This window comes from Erpetoichthys calabaricus, chromosome 5 (assembly GCF_900747795.2).
Source record: "Erpetoichthys calabaricus chromosome 5, fErpCal1.3, whole genome shotgun sequence".
Taxonomy (NCBI): Eukaryota; Metazoa; Chordata; class Cladistia; order Polypteriformes; family Polypteridae; genus Erpetoichthys; species Erpetoichthys calabaricus.
Window position 1 is genome coordinate 155,375,377 of NC_041398.2, and position 19,866 is coordinate 155,395,242.

At 38.7% G+C, this 19,866-nt stretch overlaps 1 protein-coding gene across 12 annotated transcripts in view; it reads left to right on the forward strand.

The window, feature by feature from the left end:
• adgrl3.1 (adhesion G protein-coupled receptor L3.1) overlaps positions 1 to 19,866 on the forward strand; it is a 1,303,645-nt gene that overhangs the window by 375,108 nt on the left and 908,671 nt on the right. For all 12 annotated transcript variants that reach the window (XM_051927733.1, XM_028802158.2, XM_051927732.1 and 9 more), the window contains exon 6: positions 17,527 to 18,327. In XM_051927733.1, the coding sequence (XP_051783693.1) occupies positions 17,527 to 18,327 (801 nt within the window). The remainder of the gene's footprint in view (positions 1 to 17,526; positions 18,328 to 19,866) is intronic.

Below are 19,866 nucleotides of genomic sequence, written 5' to 3' on the forward strand. Positions count from 1 at the left end.
CAAACCTAAGGCAGTTTACATGGTCAAAAAGTGTTTTTAGTTTTTCAGGATATGGAGTACAGCTCAGCAGTCACATTCAAGGGACAAATCAATAAAACAAACAGTAGCTGTTGGCTAATGTTATACAAATTTATTAGCTTGTTTTCTAAGTTTATCAACAAAAAAGAACTTGTATCTCTTAATACAAATACAAATTTTTTATTGTGTTTCAGAAGTATTAATATTGGTTCAAGCAATATTTTCCTAATTGAAATGCGGATCATAGCCAGCAAAACGTTAAAAGTTTTTCACTGTTGTTTTGAACAAATCCTCAAATAAAAATAGTACTTCTCATAACCACATATGTAACTTTGCACACCCTTAAGTCAGTTTCTCACAACAGAATGCCATTTCTCATTGTTTTTAATAATTTAGAAACAATTTAGTTTTGGTTCATGTAGGATTAGATATATTCACTTTGAATTAGCCCAAAAATCAGTTTGCATTAGTCATGTTGCCAAAATTAATTATACACCTCTCATTTGTTTAGTTCTACTATGCAAGACATTTACACATGTGCAAATGGTGTAAGTTAACACATGCAAAAATGTTAATTCAGTTGTCAGAAGGGTTCATTCAATGGTGAAGCATAAAGGAAATAGTTCAGAGAGGTTTAAGTGGATGATAAAATTAGAAACTGCTTATCAGGCGAATACTGAATTTCATTTACAAAAGAGGGTGTTCACACTTTTATATCAGCCAGGTACACATTTTTCAGTAATTGTTTACCTGTGTATTAGGGATGAATTTTGAAAATGGGGGAACAAGATGTTGTTGACCAGAGGTAAATGGCTCCGTATGAAGGAAGTCTGAGTATGTGAGGAGGTTTGCGGAGAGGATTACAGTACAATGGAAGTGCCAGAAAAGGGCTGAGGTACAGTCCTGTGGCAGATGAAATAAAGGTAACATTAATGGACCATGTCATAAACCATGGTCTTACAGTGGCAGAGGCTGGTCAGAGAGTACAGCCTAATGTAAGCCTCTCAACAGTGTCTTCAGTAATCCAGACATTCAGAAAAGAAAACAGGTATGAAATCTTTCAAAATTCTTACTATGTAGTCCAAGTTATTTTGAAGAAGACCAATAAAATTTGTCATCAGTGTGTATGTACTATGTATTTATTTATGTACTTCACATTGCCTAAACGCTGGTTGCAGAGGAATACCCAACAAGGGCAAGAGATCTGCAACATGGTCTTACTGAAAAATGGCATCAGACTAAGAGACATGCAGAGTGCCATTATAGCAGACAGTGATGTCTTCCAAAACATCAGTCTCTCAATGATAGACAGAGCACTGAAGAGAAATCTGACATCAGTGAAACAACTGTACAGGGTGCAGTTTGAAAGGAACAGCGACAGAATGAAGGAACTGATTTGATGTAGATGAAAATATGTGGCCCAACCAGCAGGATCTGGTCAAATGCAGGATTTAGAACTGGCCTTGTTCTTTCCAACATAATTACTTAAAATACTGTTTACTTTTTTACTGTAACATATAACATTTTTGAAGGCTTCTTGGTTTGTGCTTGGTTCTTTGTGCAGCGTTGAAATTTCTGTTGTCCTGAATGAAAATAAATTTCACATTACTAATGTTACAGTATTCCTTTCTTGCGGAAAATACCAATGTGGTCAAACCTTATAATGGTTTCTAAAACATAAGTACATATGGTTTGGTGCACAAGACAATTCAGTTGGCTATAGAGAAATGATAGTGAAGTAAACTGAGCAACATTTGATCAAAATTAAATGTAAAAATATTGCCATATAATATATTTTCATGCTGACACCATAACTAAACATTTTGAATGGTCGGTCTCTAGGCAATGGTTCAAAGATTTCACATTTTGGTGGCATTGACTAAATGGCAGACAAGAGAACTGCATTCTGAAACATGAATGAAAGGTTTAGAATTACATGTAATTACTTCATTTTGCTGGTTATCCAAATTAGAGTGCTGCAGTGTACAAACTGTTTTGAGCAATGCACAAGCAATTGAGAGGACCTCAGGACTGTTTAGAGAAATTGTGCAAAGCAACCAAGAAAAACTCTAATAGTTTGCTCCAATAAAGAAGAAAAAAAGCATATGTGGGATGGCAGCAAGATCTGCAGTTTGTCCTTGCATTTTTTACAATTGCATGGATGTTGGCTCTTAGTACAACATGCTATGTGTATGTTTAATTGTGACAAATTTTTTTTAATAGTTTCAAATAATAGGTGAAATGATAGATGAAGGCGGCAGTGGCGCAGTGGGTAGCGCTGCTGCCTCACAGGAGACCTAGATTCGCTTCCCGGGTCCTCCCTGTGTGGAGTTTGCATGTTCTCCCCGTGTCTGCGTGGGTTTCCTCCAGGCACTCCGGTTTCCTCCCACAGTCCAAAGACATGCAGGTTAGGTGGATTGGTGATTCTAAATTGTCCCTAGTGTGTGTGTGTGTGTGCCCTGCGGTGGGCTGGCGCCCTGCCCGGTGTTTGTTTCCTGCCTTGCGCCCTGTGTTGGCTGGGATTGGCTCCAGCGGACCCCCGTGACCCTGTAGTTAGGATATAGCGGGTTGGATAATGGATGGATGGATGATAGATGAAATGATAGAGTGACTGACTGGCTGAGAGATGTACATTGAGGCTGAAAGACGTACTGATGTGCTGATGTCATCTTTGCAATCGAGAGAGAAGCGCATGAGAGTTGTTGTTTTTCTGTGGTGTGTGAATTAATTAAAAAATAATTTTGTTCCTAAACAAATGTGTTATGGTTGCTGCTAAGGAGCTGTGTGGCAATTTTTAAAGGTTTTTGTGCTTTTTTTTGCCAGCATGGGAGCAAAAGCACCTGGGTCTTTGGGAGTTCATTTGGAAAAGTTACTTGTTATGTGTACATGGTCTTGTATTTTTATTCAAACTAGTGTCAGAGAGACAGGGCAGTAAGGAGCAGTAGCTTACACTGGCATCTCTGTAAGCAACGATTTGTTGCTATGATGCTGGTTGAGTAAGAGAAACAATGATTCCTTAGTGGGGAAGAAAAGAAAGGCAGCAGCTGACTTCGAAGCGTTAAGACACCAATTAGGAGTTAGTAATCCTAAGTCAAATTTTAATAATGAGGCCAATACAATGTAAGGACTTTTTAGATGACAGCTTGAAGGAGCCAGTCTTCTATTTGGGCTACATCTGCAGGAGATGCCAGCTGATGCAGTACCTTGAGCTCAGGGTCAGTGAACTGGAGGAGGTGTTGGCTGGCCTGTGTTGTGTAGGGAATTGGAAGACTTGGCCCAGGTGTCCTTTAGAGAGATAGTGTGTACCCCTAAGGTGACGCGGGAGGAGATTCCAGGCCAGACAGGTAGAGATAGGTGGATTACAGTCACAAGGCACACTGTCCGGGGGCAACACCCCCAGAACTGGAAATGTCAAGGTGGTAGGCAGGCAAGAGGAACCCCAATGACCACCTCAAAGTCAATTCAGAAAAAGAGAGGTAGTGATAGTTGGGGACTCAATCATTAGGGACATTAAAGCACAGGTTTGCTCCAGAGACAGAGAGTTTTGTATGGTGTGTTGTCTTCCAGGGTAGTAGTAGGGCAGTATGTCAGTTCTGCAATCCAAATTTAAAGAGTTAAGTGCCAGGCTGAGGAGCAGAACTGACATGGAAGTCTTCTCCAAATTTCTACCTGTGCCATGCACTACTCCTTGTAACACTGAAGAGATTAGAAGGCTAAAATCAAGGGTGTAGGTTTATGGGACATTGGGACACCCTTTGGAGCAGATGGGACCTGTTCTGCTGCAATGGGTTACATCTGAACCGAAGGGGCACCAATGTGTTAAGGAGGTGTATGAGTAGGTTAGTACAGGATTGTTTAAACTAGGATACGGGGGGCGGAGTTTAGGCCTGGCCAAGTTTAGAACTGTACATGGACGAACAAACAATAATGCTAAAATAAAAATGCATAATAATGTAAATTGTAACCCAATGTTTAAATGTAAAAATAAAATGAATAAAACAATAATAGCTTGCCTTAATGCTAGAATTACATAAATAAAACAAGTGAGTTGGAGTTGTATGTAGAGGAGCATAATTATGATATTATTGCAATAACGGAAACCTGGCTAAATAACAAAGATGGAGATGAGTATAACATAGAGGAATAGACATTTTTTAGGAAGGATAGGCAGAACAGAAAAGGAGGTGGGGTTACTGTTTATGTCAAACAGAATTTAAACTCAAGTCTTATTCAGTTAGACAATTAGCCAAATCTTATTGAGGACATGTGGCTTTGCCTGGATAGCATTAGGTAAAGAAGCCTTATTTTAGGAGTGTGTTATAGCTCCCTCAATGCAGACAGTTTCAACACACATCTTTTTAGTAATATTAAAAATGTAAGTTTACAGGAGGATTATTATAGACAAGTGGGACATTACCCAAATATTTACTTGCAAATAGTGTAGCACAAGAGGAGGACTTTTTAAAAGTAATGTTAAGCACCACGATTTAGTATTGTGTAATAATCAGGATAGAATTGAGGATGTAGATGTGATTGAACCACTAAGGTTCACACATACCACATACAATACAATTCTCAGTGTTTTGGAAGAGTGCAGGTGCAAAGACTAAAACTGTTAAATTCAACTTTGGTAGGGTAGATTTTGAGCAGATGTGGCAAAGTCTAAGGAGGATAGACTGGGATAAGCTTATAATTTGGAGACAGTCAAGGAGCAGTGGAACAGGTTTAAAAACATTTTACATGTAATGCAGAACTTAGTAGGAAAAGAGTAGGAAATTTAAAAAAAAACTCTGCAGTGGGTTAAATAAAGATTTTAAAAAGAAGCTGCAAAGGAAAAAAACAGCTGTATAAGGTGTATAAGACTAATAACTCCACTAATAAAGTGAATCGTAGGGTGTATGAGAATGTGAGAGCAACCATTAAAAATTATATTAGGGAGGCTAAAAGACAGTTTCAGAGGAATATAGCAGATATGGTGAAAGATGATCCAAAGAGATTCTTTCAGTGTTTTATTAGTAAACGAACAGTCAACGAAGAGGGTGAAGTGTATCAGGAATAGTAAAGGTGAATTAAAAAATACAGACAGTGAAATAGCGGATGCTGTAAACTTGTATTTTTCTGAGATCTTCACAAATGAGGAAGAAGATATCCTCCGAGCAGTAAATGGGACTACTAAGGAGATACTGAGTGATTTAGTACTAGGGTGTTGTACCCTGTTAGCCATTATGGATGTAATGAGAAGTCAAACAAAATTACACCTATTATTGGCTAACTAAAAAGATTACAATATGAAAGGTTTCGAAGCAACTCAGGCCCCTTCTTCAGGCAAGATGTAATAGACTGAAATTCTCTGTATTTATATAGACACTAGGACAGGTACAGCATTGGAAAACCTTTAAGTGAGACATAGATATAAAAAAGATGTAAAAATTATATTAGATGTAAAAAAAATTACATTAGCTGTAAAAACTAATAGACTTCTCTAGTCTAAGATTCATTTAGATAGAGAGGAGAATGCATAGTCAAGATCTTTTGATAAGATAACTGTCCAACAAAGTATTTTGAAGATTTTGATGAGTTTTCCATACAATGTGGATCTGTAGTCAGGTTGTCTGTGTCTACATGTAAATGTAAACAATCCTCATATCTTGTTATAAAACTCTAGCCTCAATTTAAATCATGTTGTAATGTGTTAACTTTTATCATGAGTTTAATTTCCCATTATTTTCTCTCTTGCTGTGGTTTGAAGTTGCCCGTTAGCATTGTGACTTGCACTGTAAAGTGCTTCTCACAGCGTCCATGACTGCTGAAATGAGTTTCTACAGGAACATCACTATTGCCATGCTTAATGGGGAACTTGTGTAAATTCATTCTTTGGCAGAATGTTTGTGACCAAAAAGGTTCTGAAAAATATTATGCACAGAAGACTGAAAAATTGAAAAAGAGTGTTAGATAAACCGTAAGTCATGCAGAGTGATTGGTGAGGCCCAGATGCTGTAGTTACTGCCGTCTCCCTGCCTGATCCTAATTAAATAAAGGCATTCACTCACCATAATTATAATCCATAAACATAATTATACAAAAATGTTAAAAAAAACTCTTTAAACAAACAAACAAAGAAACAAGCAAACAAATAGATAAGTACACAAGCAAATAAATAAATGTAAATATACAGTGGAACCTCGGTTCCCGACAATAATTTCACGACAGGGAAAAAAATGAACATTTGAAAAAATCCATAATTTAATAATCCACCAAGAAAAGTAACATTGCAACAATGCACGCTACCAACCAATCTCTGTAAACAGAAGTGAAAACAAAATCAAGCCCAGTGCATTCTTTAACTGCCTTACTACCTTATGAGTCCAGCCCCCTCTCTCTCTCGCGCTGCCTGTGTGTGTGCGTCTGTCTCTCTCTCCCACTGCCTGTGTGTGTGCGCAGCTCGCTCTCTTGCGCTGCCTGTGTGTGTGCATCTGTCTCTCTCTGTCACGCTGCCTGTGTGTGTGCGCATCTGTCTCTCTCTCGCGCTACCTCTGTGTGTGTATGTGTGTGTCGCGTGCTCTCTCACTCTCTCTCTTGCTCGCTGCACAGGAAATGCACAGGGAGAGACTGAACATGTACAAACTGAAAGGGAAACTGGCTTGTTCGTATACCGAGTGTGTGGTCGTGAACCAAGGCAAAAGTTTGAACTTTTTGGTCGTAAACCGATTTGTACGTGTACCGAGATGTTCATGAACCGAGGTTCCACTATATATAAAATATATATGCATTATGCATTAAACCTTCCTCTGTTATTTCTGCAGACCAAATACAGGAAATTCTGCCTGATTCAACATTGACGATGCCAATTCCGGTTTTGGCACCAAGTAAGACGTCACTTCTGGTTCTGGCCCCAAGAAAGATGCCACTTCCAGTTCCGGGCCTCAACAGTGACATCACTTCCAGTTCAGGCCCTCAAGAGTGAAGTCACTTCCAGTTCCGAAGTTAATGACATCACTTCCTTTAAAGGCCTTTAAAGCTGCCATCTTTGGCTTAACAGTTCAGTTCAGTCTGGAACTCCAACCTATGCACATCAGTGCCAATTTTCATAACCTTTTGCAGCCAGGGACAATATATGGGCGGCTGCCCCAAACCTTTTTGTGTGTGTCAAGGCTGGTTCTTTCACAGTGACATAGTCGGCACTGGAAACCAAACCAGAAGAAAGCCTCGACATACCCTCGAGACCACCAAAGATGTAGGAAAGTACCGTTCTTGCGTTGCTGAGATGGGGGTTAGTCAATGTGAATTGGGGGAATCTGGAGTGTGCTCCGACCCAAAACCCATTAAAGGGCACCTGGGACCGTAGGCAAGGGACCTACAGACAAGGGTCAGGTTCAGAAGGGAGCACGTCAAGGACTTATTATGGGCTCCCAAGAAAGGGGACCGTTCACAGCTATCCCAACAAGGGAATGCCCCTTGACAAAGGTGGAGGTACCCTGGGTTGGCAGGTGAGAAATATAATGCCTGGGTTTTTAACCGAGAAAGGTCTACGAAGAACAGGCATTTCAATTATGGGCCAAAGTTGGGTGTTGGATAAGGCTGAATAAATACAAACCCTGACAGATAGTGGAGCAGGTAACCTGTGCCTTATTGCTTCAAGCTTTCCCACTAATATCGCCCAGCCAGCCTGGGGACGATCATTTAAATGTATGATCTCGTTATTAGAGATAATAGAGCACTTAAGAGTGGAAACCTACTTGGGAGATCCTGAACAGAACCCATGCGAACCCAGACGGGCCTGTATCCCTACTTTGGAGTCCCATCCACACATTGCGGAGCTAAGTCCGGTGAACCCTGATGCACGGCGAAGGGCAACGGTACGAAGATACAGTGGGAGGAGCAGTGTGCTCTGGCTAATCCTCTAGCCTTTTCTTAAACAGGTGTAACGATAGTAAACGGCTACAAAGTACCAGCTTTATTCAACTCTGGCAGTAACATCTCAATTGTTGCTTACCATCTGGTGTTGCCGCGACAATACATTAAATTTAAGACTAGTCTAACCTGTATAAACGAGAATGCCCGTCATTATGAGTCTGCTGCTTGTTATATCAGTCACGAGGGTGTCCTAAAGAAACTCAGAAGAGATTGGTCAGATAGTAAACACAGTATAACACTCCTTGCTCCCAGACATTCAATAGGTCTAGTCATGGACCCCAAAACAGCGTCCTCAGCTACTTCCATGCTGTGTTTGCAGCTGGAGGAGAGATGGAGCTCAGCCTCTAGCAATGATGTTGAAACACCCGGGATCTCATTGATATGTCATCTACAGGCACCGTGCCGGCCTGAGATGAAACGATGCCCCTTCGCTATGCCCCCCTTGAAGTCGAATCCGATCCTCTCACACGACTGTAGTTTCAATTTAAGCAGACTCTGGCTTCTTTTAAAAGGGAACAATGAAATGATGACTCCCTTAAATTTGCAAAAAATGCATTCGTTCTAGTAGGTGGCCATCGCGCACTGCATCCCATGTAACAAGGTCCCCACTTTGTATTAAATAGTGATCTTTTGTATTGGGTACCAGAACATGAGGGGGAGGTATGGTCTCTGCTGTTAGTACCACAGACTTACCGGTGACAAGTCTGTGAATTGGTACATACCCACCTCCTGGGAGCCCACTTGGGCCCCAAGAAAACACTCAAGCATATTAAATGGAACTGGAGATGAAATGAGTGCTGGATCTAGGCATGATAGAGGAGAGTTATAGTCCCTGGTCCAGTCCCATTGTATTGGTCAGAAATCCTGATGGAGTTGGAGGTTTTGCAATGATTTCCGTCGGTTTAACCAAGTCTCCCAATTCGACACATATCCAATGCCACAAGTAGACGACTTCCTCAAACAACTAGGACAAGCCAAATTTTTGACTACCCTTGACATGACAAAGGGGTACTGGCAGGTTCCCTTAACATTCTCTGCAAAGGAAAAGACTGTGTTTAGCACCCCTAGTGGACACTGGCAGTATCGTGTCCTTCCATTTGGGTTACATGGGGCACCAGCAACTTTCAAACGTCTAGTGGATAAAGTGCTCCATCCTCATAATTCGTATAGTGCTGCCTACCTGGATGACATGGTCATCTATTCCAGCACCTGGAAGAAACACCTAGAGCCGATACAACCTGTATTGCGGTCACTAGGGGAAGCCAGTCTTTGTATTAACCCAAAGAAATGCTTCTTTGGTTTTGATAGAAGCTGAATATGCATATATCAAAATTATGTCTCTTTATTGTAATTATAAGGGCACTGAGAAATACTTTGTCTTTTTAGCTCTAACTTTTATGAGTGACATAAATTTACACAGAAGGTTACAGTCTGAGATCAAATGTATTTTTTATTATATAAAAGTTCATTATATTTATATAGAGCTTTTCTCACTACTCAAAGTGCTCCACAAAGAGTGGACCCAGGATTCAAACCCATGATCTCCTTTTTGCAAGGCAGAAACACTACCATTGCACTATCTCCATCTTTTCCAATGGAGACAATTTCATGCATGTATGTGTGTACATGCGTTAGTGAAAGTCACAGAGATAGATGTGATATCATTAATATGGTTACTGGATATAAAATAAACACTTTAACAAAAACTGTAATGAAACAACTGTGCTTTTATTCAAGTATAAAATGTAATTAAAAAAGCTGTTTAAGTGACATGTTGCTGTGAATGTGTACAGACTGTCCAAATATTGCTTTCAATTAAAAATATTTTCATGCACACATGCATGTGTTTTGTTGTGTGTGTCGTTATGTGTCACATAAGCGTGTCACAAAAGTAAAAACTCACATTTAAGTGGTCATATTTGATATAATAAATACATACATTTGATTTACAAGAACTAAAATTTCTTATTTCGTCGTACATTTACACAGATCGTTGTGGACACGGAACACACATGAAATGTATTTAAAGTATTTCAAATCACCATATACAGTATCATTACCTATATAATTATTTACATCTCTTTGCTAGATAAAATCTTCAATGCAGACTTGAGCTGAAAGTGAAAATTGCACAATGGCTTCGGCTGGCTGAATGGGGGATGGCTGAGTGCAAGCTGAGTGCCACTAATTGACACATGTGCAAAACAAAAAGAGTTATTGGAGGGCAATTGATGCGATGATACGAATATTGGAGTTTTTGTTTTTTATTTTTATAATTTAGTTTCGGCTTTGGTAAACTAGGAGACATACAATTTAAACAGGAATACATTTTCTTGATTTCCAAAAGACGTATAATAATGCTCCTTTCTACAAGATGTAAGCGACAGTGTATATGGATTATGCTGTTTCCACCATGTAAATCCTGAAGTGTCTTTGTGAGGAGCAGATGAAATAACTAAAAAAAAATATTTTCTCTTTGTAGCAAATAGCAGTGGTCATCATGAAAGAAGTAGTTAAGTTAGAGGTTGATCCTGTTTCTGTGCGTACACAGTGTGCACATGATAATGGTTAATTGAACGAGCTTACAGTATTATTTTTTTTTACTGATCCACAGTGGACTATAGCATTAGTCACTAGTGCATTGAGACAGCATGAGTGAACTACAAATGTTCTTAAATCTTCCTAGACTAGCTTTCCTGTAATTTTTTGGCTGCAAATACGCAAGTGGCCTGATACACTCTTACTAAACAATAACCTGTTTTTCTAATCATTCTATGAGTTCTAATTTCTTTTTTGTATAAGCTTTGCCATTTTAGCTCTGCTATATTGTTTTTTGCAGTTCATTTGTTTAATATGTTTAAGTTTTAAGTGATAGAGAAAAGTCAAGCAAAATGACACCTTTTATTGGCTAACTAAAAAGATTACAATATGCAAGCTTTCGAGGCAACTCGGGCCCCTTCTTCAGGCAAGACATCTCTCAAGGCACGCTGCGTTTTTATATTTGGTAATTTTTGCCTTCAATATTTCATAGTGGACTATCAGCTCAACTCTCCAGCATGTTCTCTTTAAATCAGATATTCTTTAGGTCTTCCAAGGTATAATAATGCTGGAGAATTTCTTAACTGTCTTTTCAGGGGCTATCATGTCAAATGCAGCTTTCACCTTAGTATAAAAGTGATCTCCCTTAATATTTACACTATTAGTACTATTAAGGTAAGTACTACAATCAGACTGATAGTTTAGAATATTAGCAAACAATGAAGCTGCAGATGTATTAAAACATTTTTTAACAATATGCTTCTCATTAGTTGTATTTATCTGAATTTCTACATTAAATGATATGCAAAAATGGTCCGATATACCTACATCCACTACCTGCCTCATGTCAGCTTTTAATCCCTTTGAAATCATTAAATCCAAGGTGTCACTCCTTATGTGTGGCCTGGCTGACATGCTGACTCAAAGGAGTGCAGTAAGTTCAGGAATTTTCTTGCTTTTGGGTCCCACTGGTTGTCCACATGAAAATTAAAATCGCCTACAATTAAGAACCTTTTAGAGTTAGTTATTATTATAGATACTAAGTCTGAGAATTCCTCAATAAACGACGCATTATATTTTGGTAGTCTATAAAAAGTCAGTACAAGAGACTGGGAGACTCCTTGAGTAACAATGGCTATATACTTGAAAGATGCTAAAGTACCAAAACTGGGATTTTTAACGTTTAATCTGTTTGAAGTAAATACTTGCTAAACTGTTGCCTTTTTTGCCTTAGTTAACTGAATGCTTCAATTAACACTGCCGCACCATCTGAGCAAAGCCACGTTTCACTTTGTGAGAGAAAGTCTATTTTGTGATCACTGATAAAATCCTTAATGTAAAAAAATCTTGATGATTAATGCTATAATATTTAGCAAAGCCACATTTAAGGTCTCGGAAGAGCAGAGCTATATCAGAGTGTTTGGACAGCTTGAAATGGTAATTAAGTAATTTGTGTTAATGCAGCTTTGTGCAGATTTTTTCTTTAATCTATGATCTGTTGTTATTGTTCTAAAACAGTACATATCTAACGGTGAAATGGAAATTATATTATTTGCACATATACCACTTTGTCCAGGTTTTTTGGCTAGACTCTGGTTGGTTATTATAGAGCAAATACAGTGCACATATAAAGGTGAACACACTACAGAATTATCACATCCTAATATGGCATTATAGAAAGCATTAGGTCTAAAATTACATAGTCCGGAAAGACAGATTACCTTTGAGATGTTTTCAGAGAGGACCCGAGTTAGGATGCAGACCATCTTATCTGAAGAAACACAGTCTTTCCCAGCAGAGTTCCCAGTTGTCCACGAAACCGATGTTTCATCTTTTGCAGAAGCCTCTCAACCAATTACTCATGGACAGTAGTTAACTGTAGGCTTCATTTGACCTTCTAACCAATGACAAAGGACCTGAAATGATGATTCTCACAGCTGGGGTCCTCTCTATCTTAGCCTGAATTAGTGCTGCAAAATCCGTTTTAAAACCCGCTGACTGTCAATATTGTATGTTGTTTGTTCACACATGGACTGCAATGGTCCCAACAGCCCTTTCCTTATGCTTCTCGAAGACTGTCAGTACTCTTCTTGCAATGTCTTGTACTTGTGGACCAGGCAAACAAGAAACAAATGAATTCTATTTAGGGCATGAAATATTGAGGTTGTGTACAATTGAATCTCCAATAACAATTACATCACCAAAGTTTGCCAGCACTGTTGAGGAGTGTAGAGGGTCAAAGTTGTTGTGGATTGTGATATTTGCCTGAGCTGAAACAACCAGATTCCATCATCATTGTCACTGTATTTGGTTTGCAAACACTTTAAACAAATAAGGTGCTTTTTAACAGCAGTATTCCCTTTACATAGTAGCAATTAAAATATTTCTTGTAAATCTCAACTTAAACATTAATGTAATCAAATCAAATATAAAACCAAAGCTATTTACCACTGACAGGCCATGAAATGTTTTACCTAGTTTGCTATAGAAAAACAAGTTAGATAGATAGATAGATAGATAGATAGATAGATAGATAGATAGATAGATAGATAGATAGATAGATAGATAGATAGATAGATAGATAGATAGATAGATAGATAGATACCCTCAGAGTCTAGAGCCACAATCATAACATTATAACAGGCACCTTCCGAGCAACAGCAAGTTAACATTTCTAAATCTGTTTTTTTTTTTTATCTGAACAGATACCAGCAGAAACATTTTCTTTTATCAGGGAGCAGCATAAACAGTCTATGTTCAGTAGCAACTCTTTCGGGGCTAATATTTTTTCCAAAAAACTCAGTTTTCTAAAAAGCGTAAAAAGCAATGGTTTCACACATAAATCAACATAAAACATCTGTTGTGGCCTGTTTTGTCTGCTGTTTTGCCTGCCTGTTTGCAGCGGCAGCGGCATGACAGCCAGCAGGAATGTACAGTGGGCTGGCTGCCTGGCTGTCTTTGTGAGACAGGTGTGCGTGGGTGGCAGTTGCAGTGAGACGCAAAATGGTTTGTAACTCCTGTTATCATAAGTGTCTGTCCTCACAGGCGAACGTTACCATAGGTACATCAGCTACATCAGCTGGGAACCAATCAGCTGATGCTGGCACCTCACTTTCGTTTTCGACCTACATCTCCACATCACTTGCATCAAAATCGGAGTCTGACAAATCAGAGTTCGATTCAGTGATAATACGAAAAAAGTTTTGCTTTGAGCATTCACTTTGGTATCTTTCCACATGCCATTTTAGAAGCTATTTGCTCTTCGCTACTCATGCGTGTGCAGGGAATCGAGGTCAAATCAACAAAGCTAACTTTCCTTCTAGTAAAAGCGTATCGATAAGCGCTGTAACAAGAGGATCACTGATATCTATCGATCGCGAGCGAGACTGAGGCTTTCAAAATAATAATAATAATAACAAAAACTGTGAACGTGTGATAAAATAATTGTTGGCGTTAATTTGATAATAATGTGTTAACTTGCCCAGCCCCATATATATATATATATATATATATATATATATATATATATATATATATATATATATATATATATATATATATATATATATATATTGGTTGAAATAGTTTACTGTCAAATAAATGCAAAACCACATGCCGTGGCGCAACGTTAGGGGCATCGCCTCTGGCGCTGACGTCCGAGGTTCGATTCCCGAGAGGGAGTGCAGTGGAGTGTGTACGCCTGATGAGCCCAGAATGAGGGCGAAACACGTGTCGCGTACTCTTTGCATTTATTTGACAGTAAACTATTTCAACCATTCTATGATCTGCTCTTCACAAACTGAGGGCACCGTGGCGGATGTTAGCAGATTGCTGGCCAACCACAAGCGTTACCTGGTAGGTAACCACCCATACAATCAGATTGTGACACAGACTTCGAATGCCGTGAATGTAATTACCCCGATCTACATGCTGTCAAATAAACGAACCACACGCCGTGGTGCAACGTTAGGGGCATCGCCTCTGGCGCTGACGTCCGAGGCTCGATTCCCGAGAGGGAGTGCAGTGGAGTGTGTACGCCTGATGAGCCCAGAATGAGGGCGAAACACGTGTCGCGTACTCTTTGCATTTATTTGACAGTAAACTATTTGATAGATAGATAGATAGATAGATAGATAGATAGATAGATAGATAGATAGATAGATAGATAGATAGATAGATAGATAGATAGATAGATAGATAGATAGATAGATAGATAGATAGATAGATAGATAGATAGATAGATAGATAGATACTTTATTAATCCCAATGGGAAATTCCAACCATTCTATGATCTGCTCTTCACAAACTGAGGGCATGTTAGCAGATTGCTGGCCAACCACAAGCGTTACCTGGTAGGTAACCACCCATACAATCAGATTGTGACACAGACTTCGAATGCCGTGAATATATATATATATATATATATATATATATATATATATCCATCCATTTTCCAACCTGCTGAATCCGAACACAGGGTCATGGGGGTCTGCTGGAGCCAATCCCAGCCATCACAGGGCACAAGGCAGGAACCAACCCCGGGCAGGGTGCCAACCCACCGCAGGACATACACAAACACACCCACACACTAGGGCCAATTTAGAATCGCCAATCCACCTAACCTGCATGTCTTTGGACTATGGGAGGAAACCAGAGCGCCCGGAGGAAACCCACCCAGACACGGGGAGAACATGCAAACTCCATGCAGGGAGGACCTGGGAAGTGAACCCAGGTCCCCAGGTCTCCCAACTGCAAGGCAGCAGCGCTACCCACTGCACCACCGTGCCACCCTATATATATATGGAGAAATAAAATGTAGAACTTGCCTTGAATATCCACTCTCAATTTAGCAGGATACAAGAGGCTGTATCTGATTTCGGCTTTGTGTAAGCGTGGTTTAATACTACAAAATGAGGCACATTTAGCAGCTGTTTAAGGTGAAAAATTAGAGAAAATACAATGTGGTTATTTTCAAATATAATCTAGTTTTATCTATAATCTGTAGTTTCAGTCTGAGAAGTGACATCACATTTACATTAAATTGTAATTTGTCAAAATAGACAATTATGCTTCTAGGTTTAGAGGTATTCAATCCCCCTAAGCTGATGATATATTGGTGTCTGATTTAAAGTCCTCTCCAATATTTAGAGAATAGTTCAGCTGTGAATTTCACTGGGTTTGGACTTTAACAGTTAACAGGGAGACCTTCAATTCTGATATTATTTCTTCCTCAGATAGTAGTAGTTATTGCGGTAGTCCTTGCAGTAATCATTACCTTCATCTCGGACTGTTTGTTTTGTTGTTTTCAGTGCTCCGCTGGCTGAGTTACAAACCTGGTTGAAGTTGGTGCCGCTGTCATGCGATGGGTAGTTGAAAGCTATGGCAGATGGCTGGGGGTCCTGCCCAGCCAGGACGCCTGGAGGGTCTGGGAGAGGAGCAGTACCTTCCCTGGGCCACGAGAGGGCAGACACCCTGGTCTGCATGGGGGCCACGGGAGCAGAGCTTGGAAGCTCAACCCGGTTGGGGCCCATGGTCACTGCCAGGGGGCGCCCGGGTACTTGTGGAGCCATGGAAGGCAGCACTTCCACCACACCAGGAACTGCTGCCGGAAGAAGATTCCAGGTACTCCCGGAGTATTTCCGGGTGCAAGGGCAGCACTTCCGCCACACTGGGGAGTGCTGCTGGAAGTTCATTATCGAGCACCTGGAGCACAAAGATATAAAAGAGGCCTCCTCACTCCATTCCAGGATCCGGAGTCGGGTAGAAGTGGATAGAGCTTGCTTGGGGGGAGTTGGAGGTGATAGGAAGAAGAAGAAGAAGAAGAAGAAGAAGAAGAAGAAGGAGGGAGGGTTGCAAATGAAACGTGCGTGTTTTAAGACGTTCTGTGTCTGCCTGTGTGTGTCGTGTCCAAGCATTCCACACAGCACAGATAGTAAGGCTGTGCTCAGTTTCAATGAACCCTCTGGAATCAACAAGTTCTCCTAGTCCGACTCACTTGCAGTTTTGCTGACACTTTTACTCTTGTTTGAAGGTGATGTTGCAGCGTCAGGTCTCTGGTGATCTGTTCATTTGCCTATCTGTTACAGGTCACACTCTGGCCGGCCATACCTTGAACTTGAGGCCTGTCTGGGCTTAGATGAAGCTTTACCTGTTTTTTCTGAGCCTTTTTTCTGCCTCTCATGCTTGTATATACTTGCATATACTGTAGTTGAAGACCCTCAATTTGAGTAAATGCAGGATACCTCAGGATGATAGTTAAAAAAAAAGAGGAAAAATAACACAGCTGCTAGCGGAGACGTCCATCTCGCGAAACAGACGAGACGAAATATATTCTAATCTAATATTAATAGTGGTGTTGAGAAATTCCCAAATCTAAATTAAAATGTATTAATTATTTACCATTCATTATTTCTTATTATAGTATCCAGTACAGTATATCCTGCTATATCTGGATTGTATGTTCTGCACAACTGTAAAACTGATTTTTGCTTTGTTAATTTGTTTTTGCCTTAAAAAGTGTAAAATCTTAGCTTGTAATTATTATTTTTGTGTTTTTGCATGTTATTTTGTAAAAAAAATTCTGTGTGATTTCTCTATTAACAGTTCATTATTTTTTAAGATTACCATAACAGTTTATTATTTCTTTTAATTAGTAAACTGTGTGTGTTGGTGGGTTATACAGGAAATACATCATGTTTGTAGTATATTTTAATTGTTGTTTCTTACTGATTAATTCATTTACTGGAAGACATCTAAGTTTCCTTAACTATTTTCTATTTTTTTCTGTCCTTTTTTGTTTCTTTTCCACTTTGCTTAAACATAACCCCCACTTCATATATTTTTCCTTCAACTTTAAAAATCTGCTGTTTAATTTAACAATTTCATAAAGTACAATACATGCATATTATGAAATGTAGTTTTTATGACTTTTTTTAACAGTCATCATAGTCATATATGTTTGAACCTAATGAAATTTGCTTTCTTAAATAACTGGTCTAATTGTTGCTTTAAAATAACAATACTTCTTTTAATATAAATTCATCTCAATCTTTTCAGTTTTCCTGTGCCCTGGTTTGCTGAGGGGAGTATATCAAAGTGATCACCTTTTTGAATCTGATCACCAATCAGGTGCATGGTGCAAAGATCCACTCCAGGCTTCAGATAAGATTTATTATATGCCTTGGACTCAATACAGGACAGACACCTTAACTGAATACTCCTCAAAGGAAGATTTTATTGCTGGAAGACCCACCACCACCTATAAGCTGCCCCATCGTGTAGATGGAACAGGGTTTGTTGTATATGATGGAGCACTTTTTTTTAATAAGGAGCGAACTCGTAATATTGTGAAATTTGATCTACGCACACGTATCAAGAGTGGTGAAGCTATTATTGCAAATGCGAATTATCATGACACTTCCCCCTATCGTTGGGGAGGAAAATCCGATATTGATCTTGCAGTTGATGAAAATGGACTGTGGGTTATCTATGCGACAGAACAGAACAATGGCAAAATAGTTATAAGTCAATTAAATCCTTACACATTACGCATTGAAGGAACCTGGGATACAGCATATGACAAACGATCAGCTTCAAATGCTTTCATGATTTGTGGAATTCTGTATGTGGTCAAATCAGTATATGAAGAGGATGACAATGAAGCAACTGGAAACAAAATAGACTACATATATAATACAGATCTTAGCAAGGATGGATATGTTGACATTCCATTTCCCAACTCTTATCAGTATATTGCAGCAGTGGATTATAATCCAAGAGACAACTTGTTGTATGTGTGGAATAATCATCATGTAGTGAAATATTCTCTGGATTTTGGTCCCATGGAAAACAGGCAAGGTACTGATTTTGTGTGTGTGTGTGTGTATATATGTCATCTTCGTTTTTAATATTTTTACATTTCTAATATCTTGTAGAAGTTATAATACTATATTTGTAAATGATATTATCAGAACAAATCAGATCTGAGTGCTGAAAGTAGTAATTAGTGCACCAATAACCAATAACATTACTCTGTAATTCAAACATCAAGTGATACTAAAAGTAGAAAAATATCTGTAATTATCAAGAAATGGTGAATGGGATTTTTGATTTGAATAATTATTACCTGATCAGCTAGCTGTTTTATAGTAGAAGCAGTAAAAGTGAAGATGAATTTAGATTTGGAAAAGGTTGCTTGATTGCTCTCTGTAGCTAATACATTTCTGATAAGCATACATCTTCACCTAATGAACCTTTATTATTTTTCAGCCATCATTTCCAGACTTGTAGGAATAAAAGATACAGAGCCATAACTGTAGACTTACTTGCTAGAAAATTTGAAGCACATTATTTACTGTCCTGCATCATTTAGAAATTTAGATTTTATACAAATCCATGCACACAGACCTTTTACAACCCACTCCTATATAGAATTATTTTATATTTATTTTTCATAGAATCTTTTACAGGAAGTGCCCAATCACAGGTCACTTACAATAAATGTTGTTTAATTATAATTGCTTTATTGGACCTGTTATTAATAATTATTCCATCCTTTTTTAACTCCATCCTTTTTTCTTGTCCTATTTTGTACACTTACAGGACCTTTGGAGTACTGATGGAAAGGTACTCTGATCAGACAGTAGTACACAGGGAGTTGTATCTAAAACCTTTAATTTTTGTCCTGGGAGCATACATGCTCCACTTTCTTAATTCCAACTGATGTATTCACATGTTCAATATTTGAGTTCAGTTTTATTTGTAAATGCTTTTTTCTTTGTTATATTTGTGTATATATTTGCAAACAACTATTGCTCCTCTCCATATATTATATGTGAGCTATAAAGGAATAATACACAGTCATTATACAGTGAGGGAATCAGAACAAGTAAAACATCCAAGTGGGGTGCAGTTACACCATATTACAAGTACTTTAGTATACATTACTTGCAGCTTCATTTTCTTTGTGCTCTTTAAAAGTCTAGTATTTCAAAGTCAATTGTTACTTACAAGAGGTACTTCGTTACTGTCACTTTTATTGTCTTGCAGGGTGGAAGGAAATCATGTGGACTAACACTTAGTAACACAAAATGTATAATAAAAGGATTTATTGAAAATGACCAAAGAACCAGAAAGTAAACCTATACTTGAGAAATGTAATAGTACAAAAAAAAAAGCATATTAGCACCTCTCTCTCTCTGATCCCTAGCTGGTGGCTAGTGGATGTAATTGGCCACCCAACCTGCTGTGGGTGCTGCAGGATTTTGGACTTGCTTCATGATGCTTTCCCATGCTTTACAGTCCAACTGAATGAACATTTCCAATCAAGAAATAACTGAAATATGTGTAACAAATCCATTTACCAATTTTAAATGCAAATTTTCAAATATGCTAAAA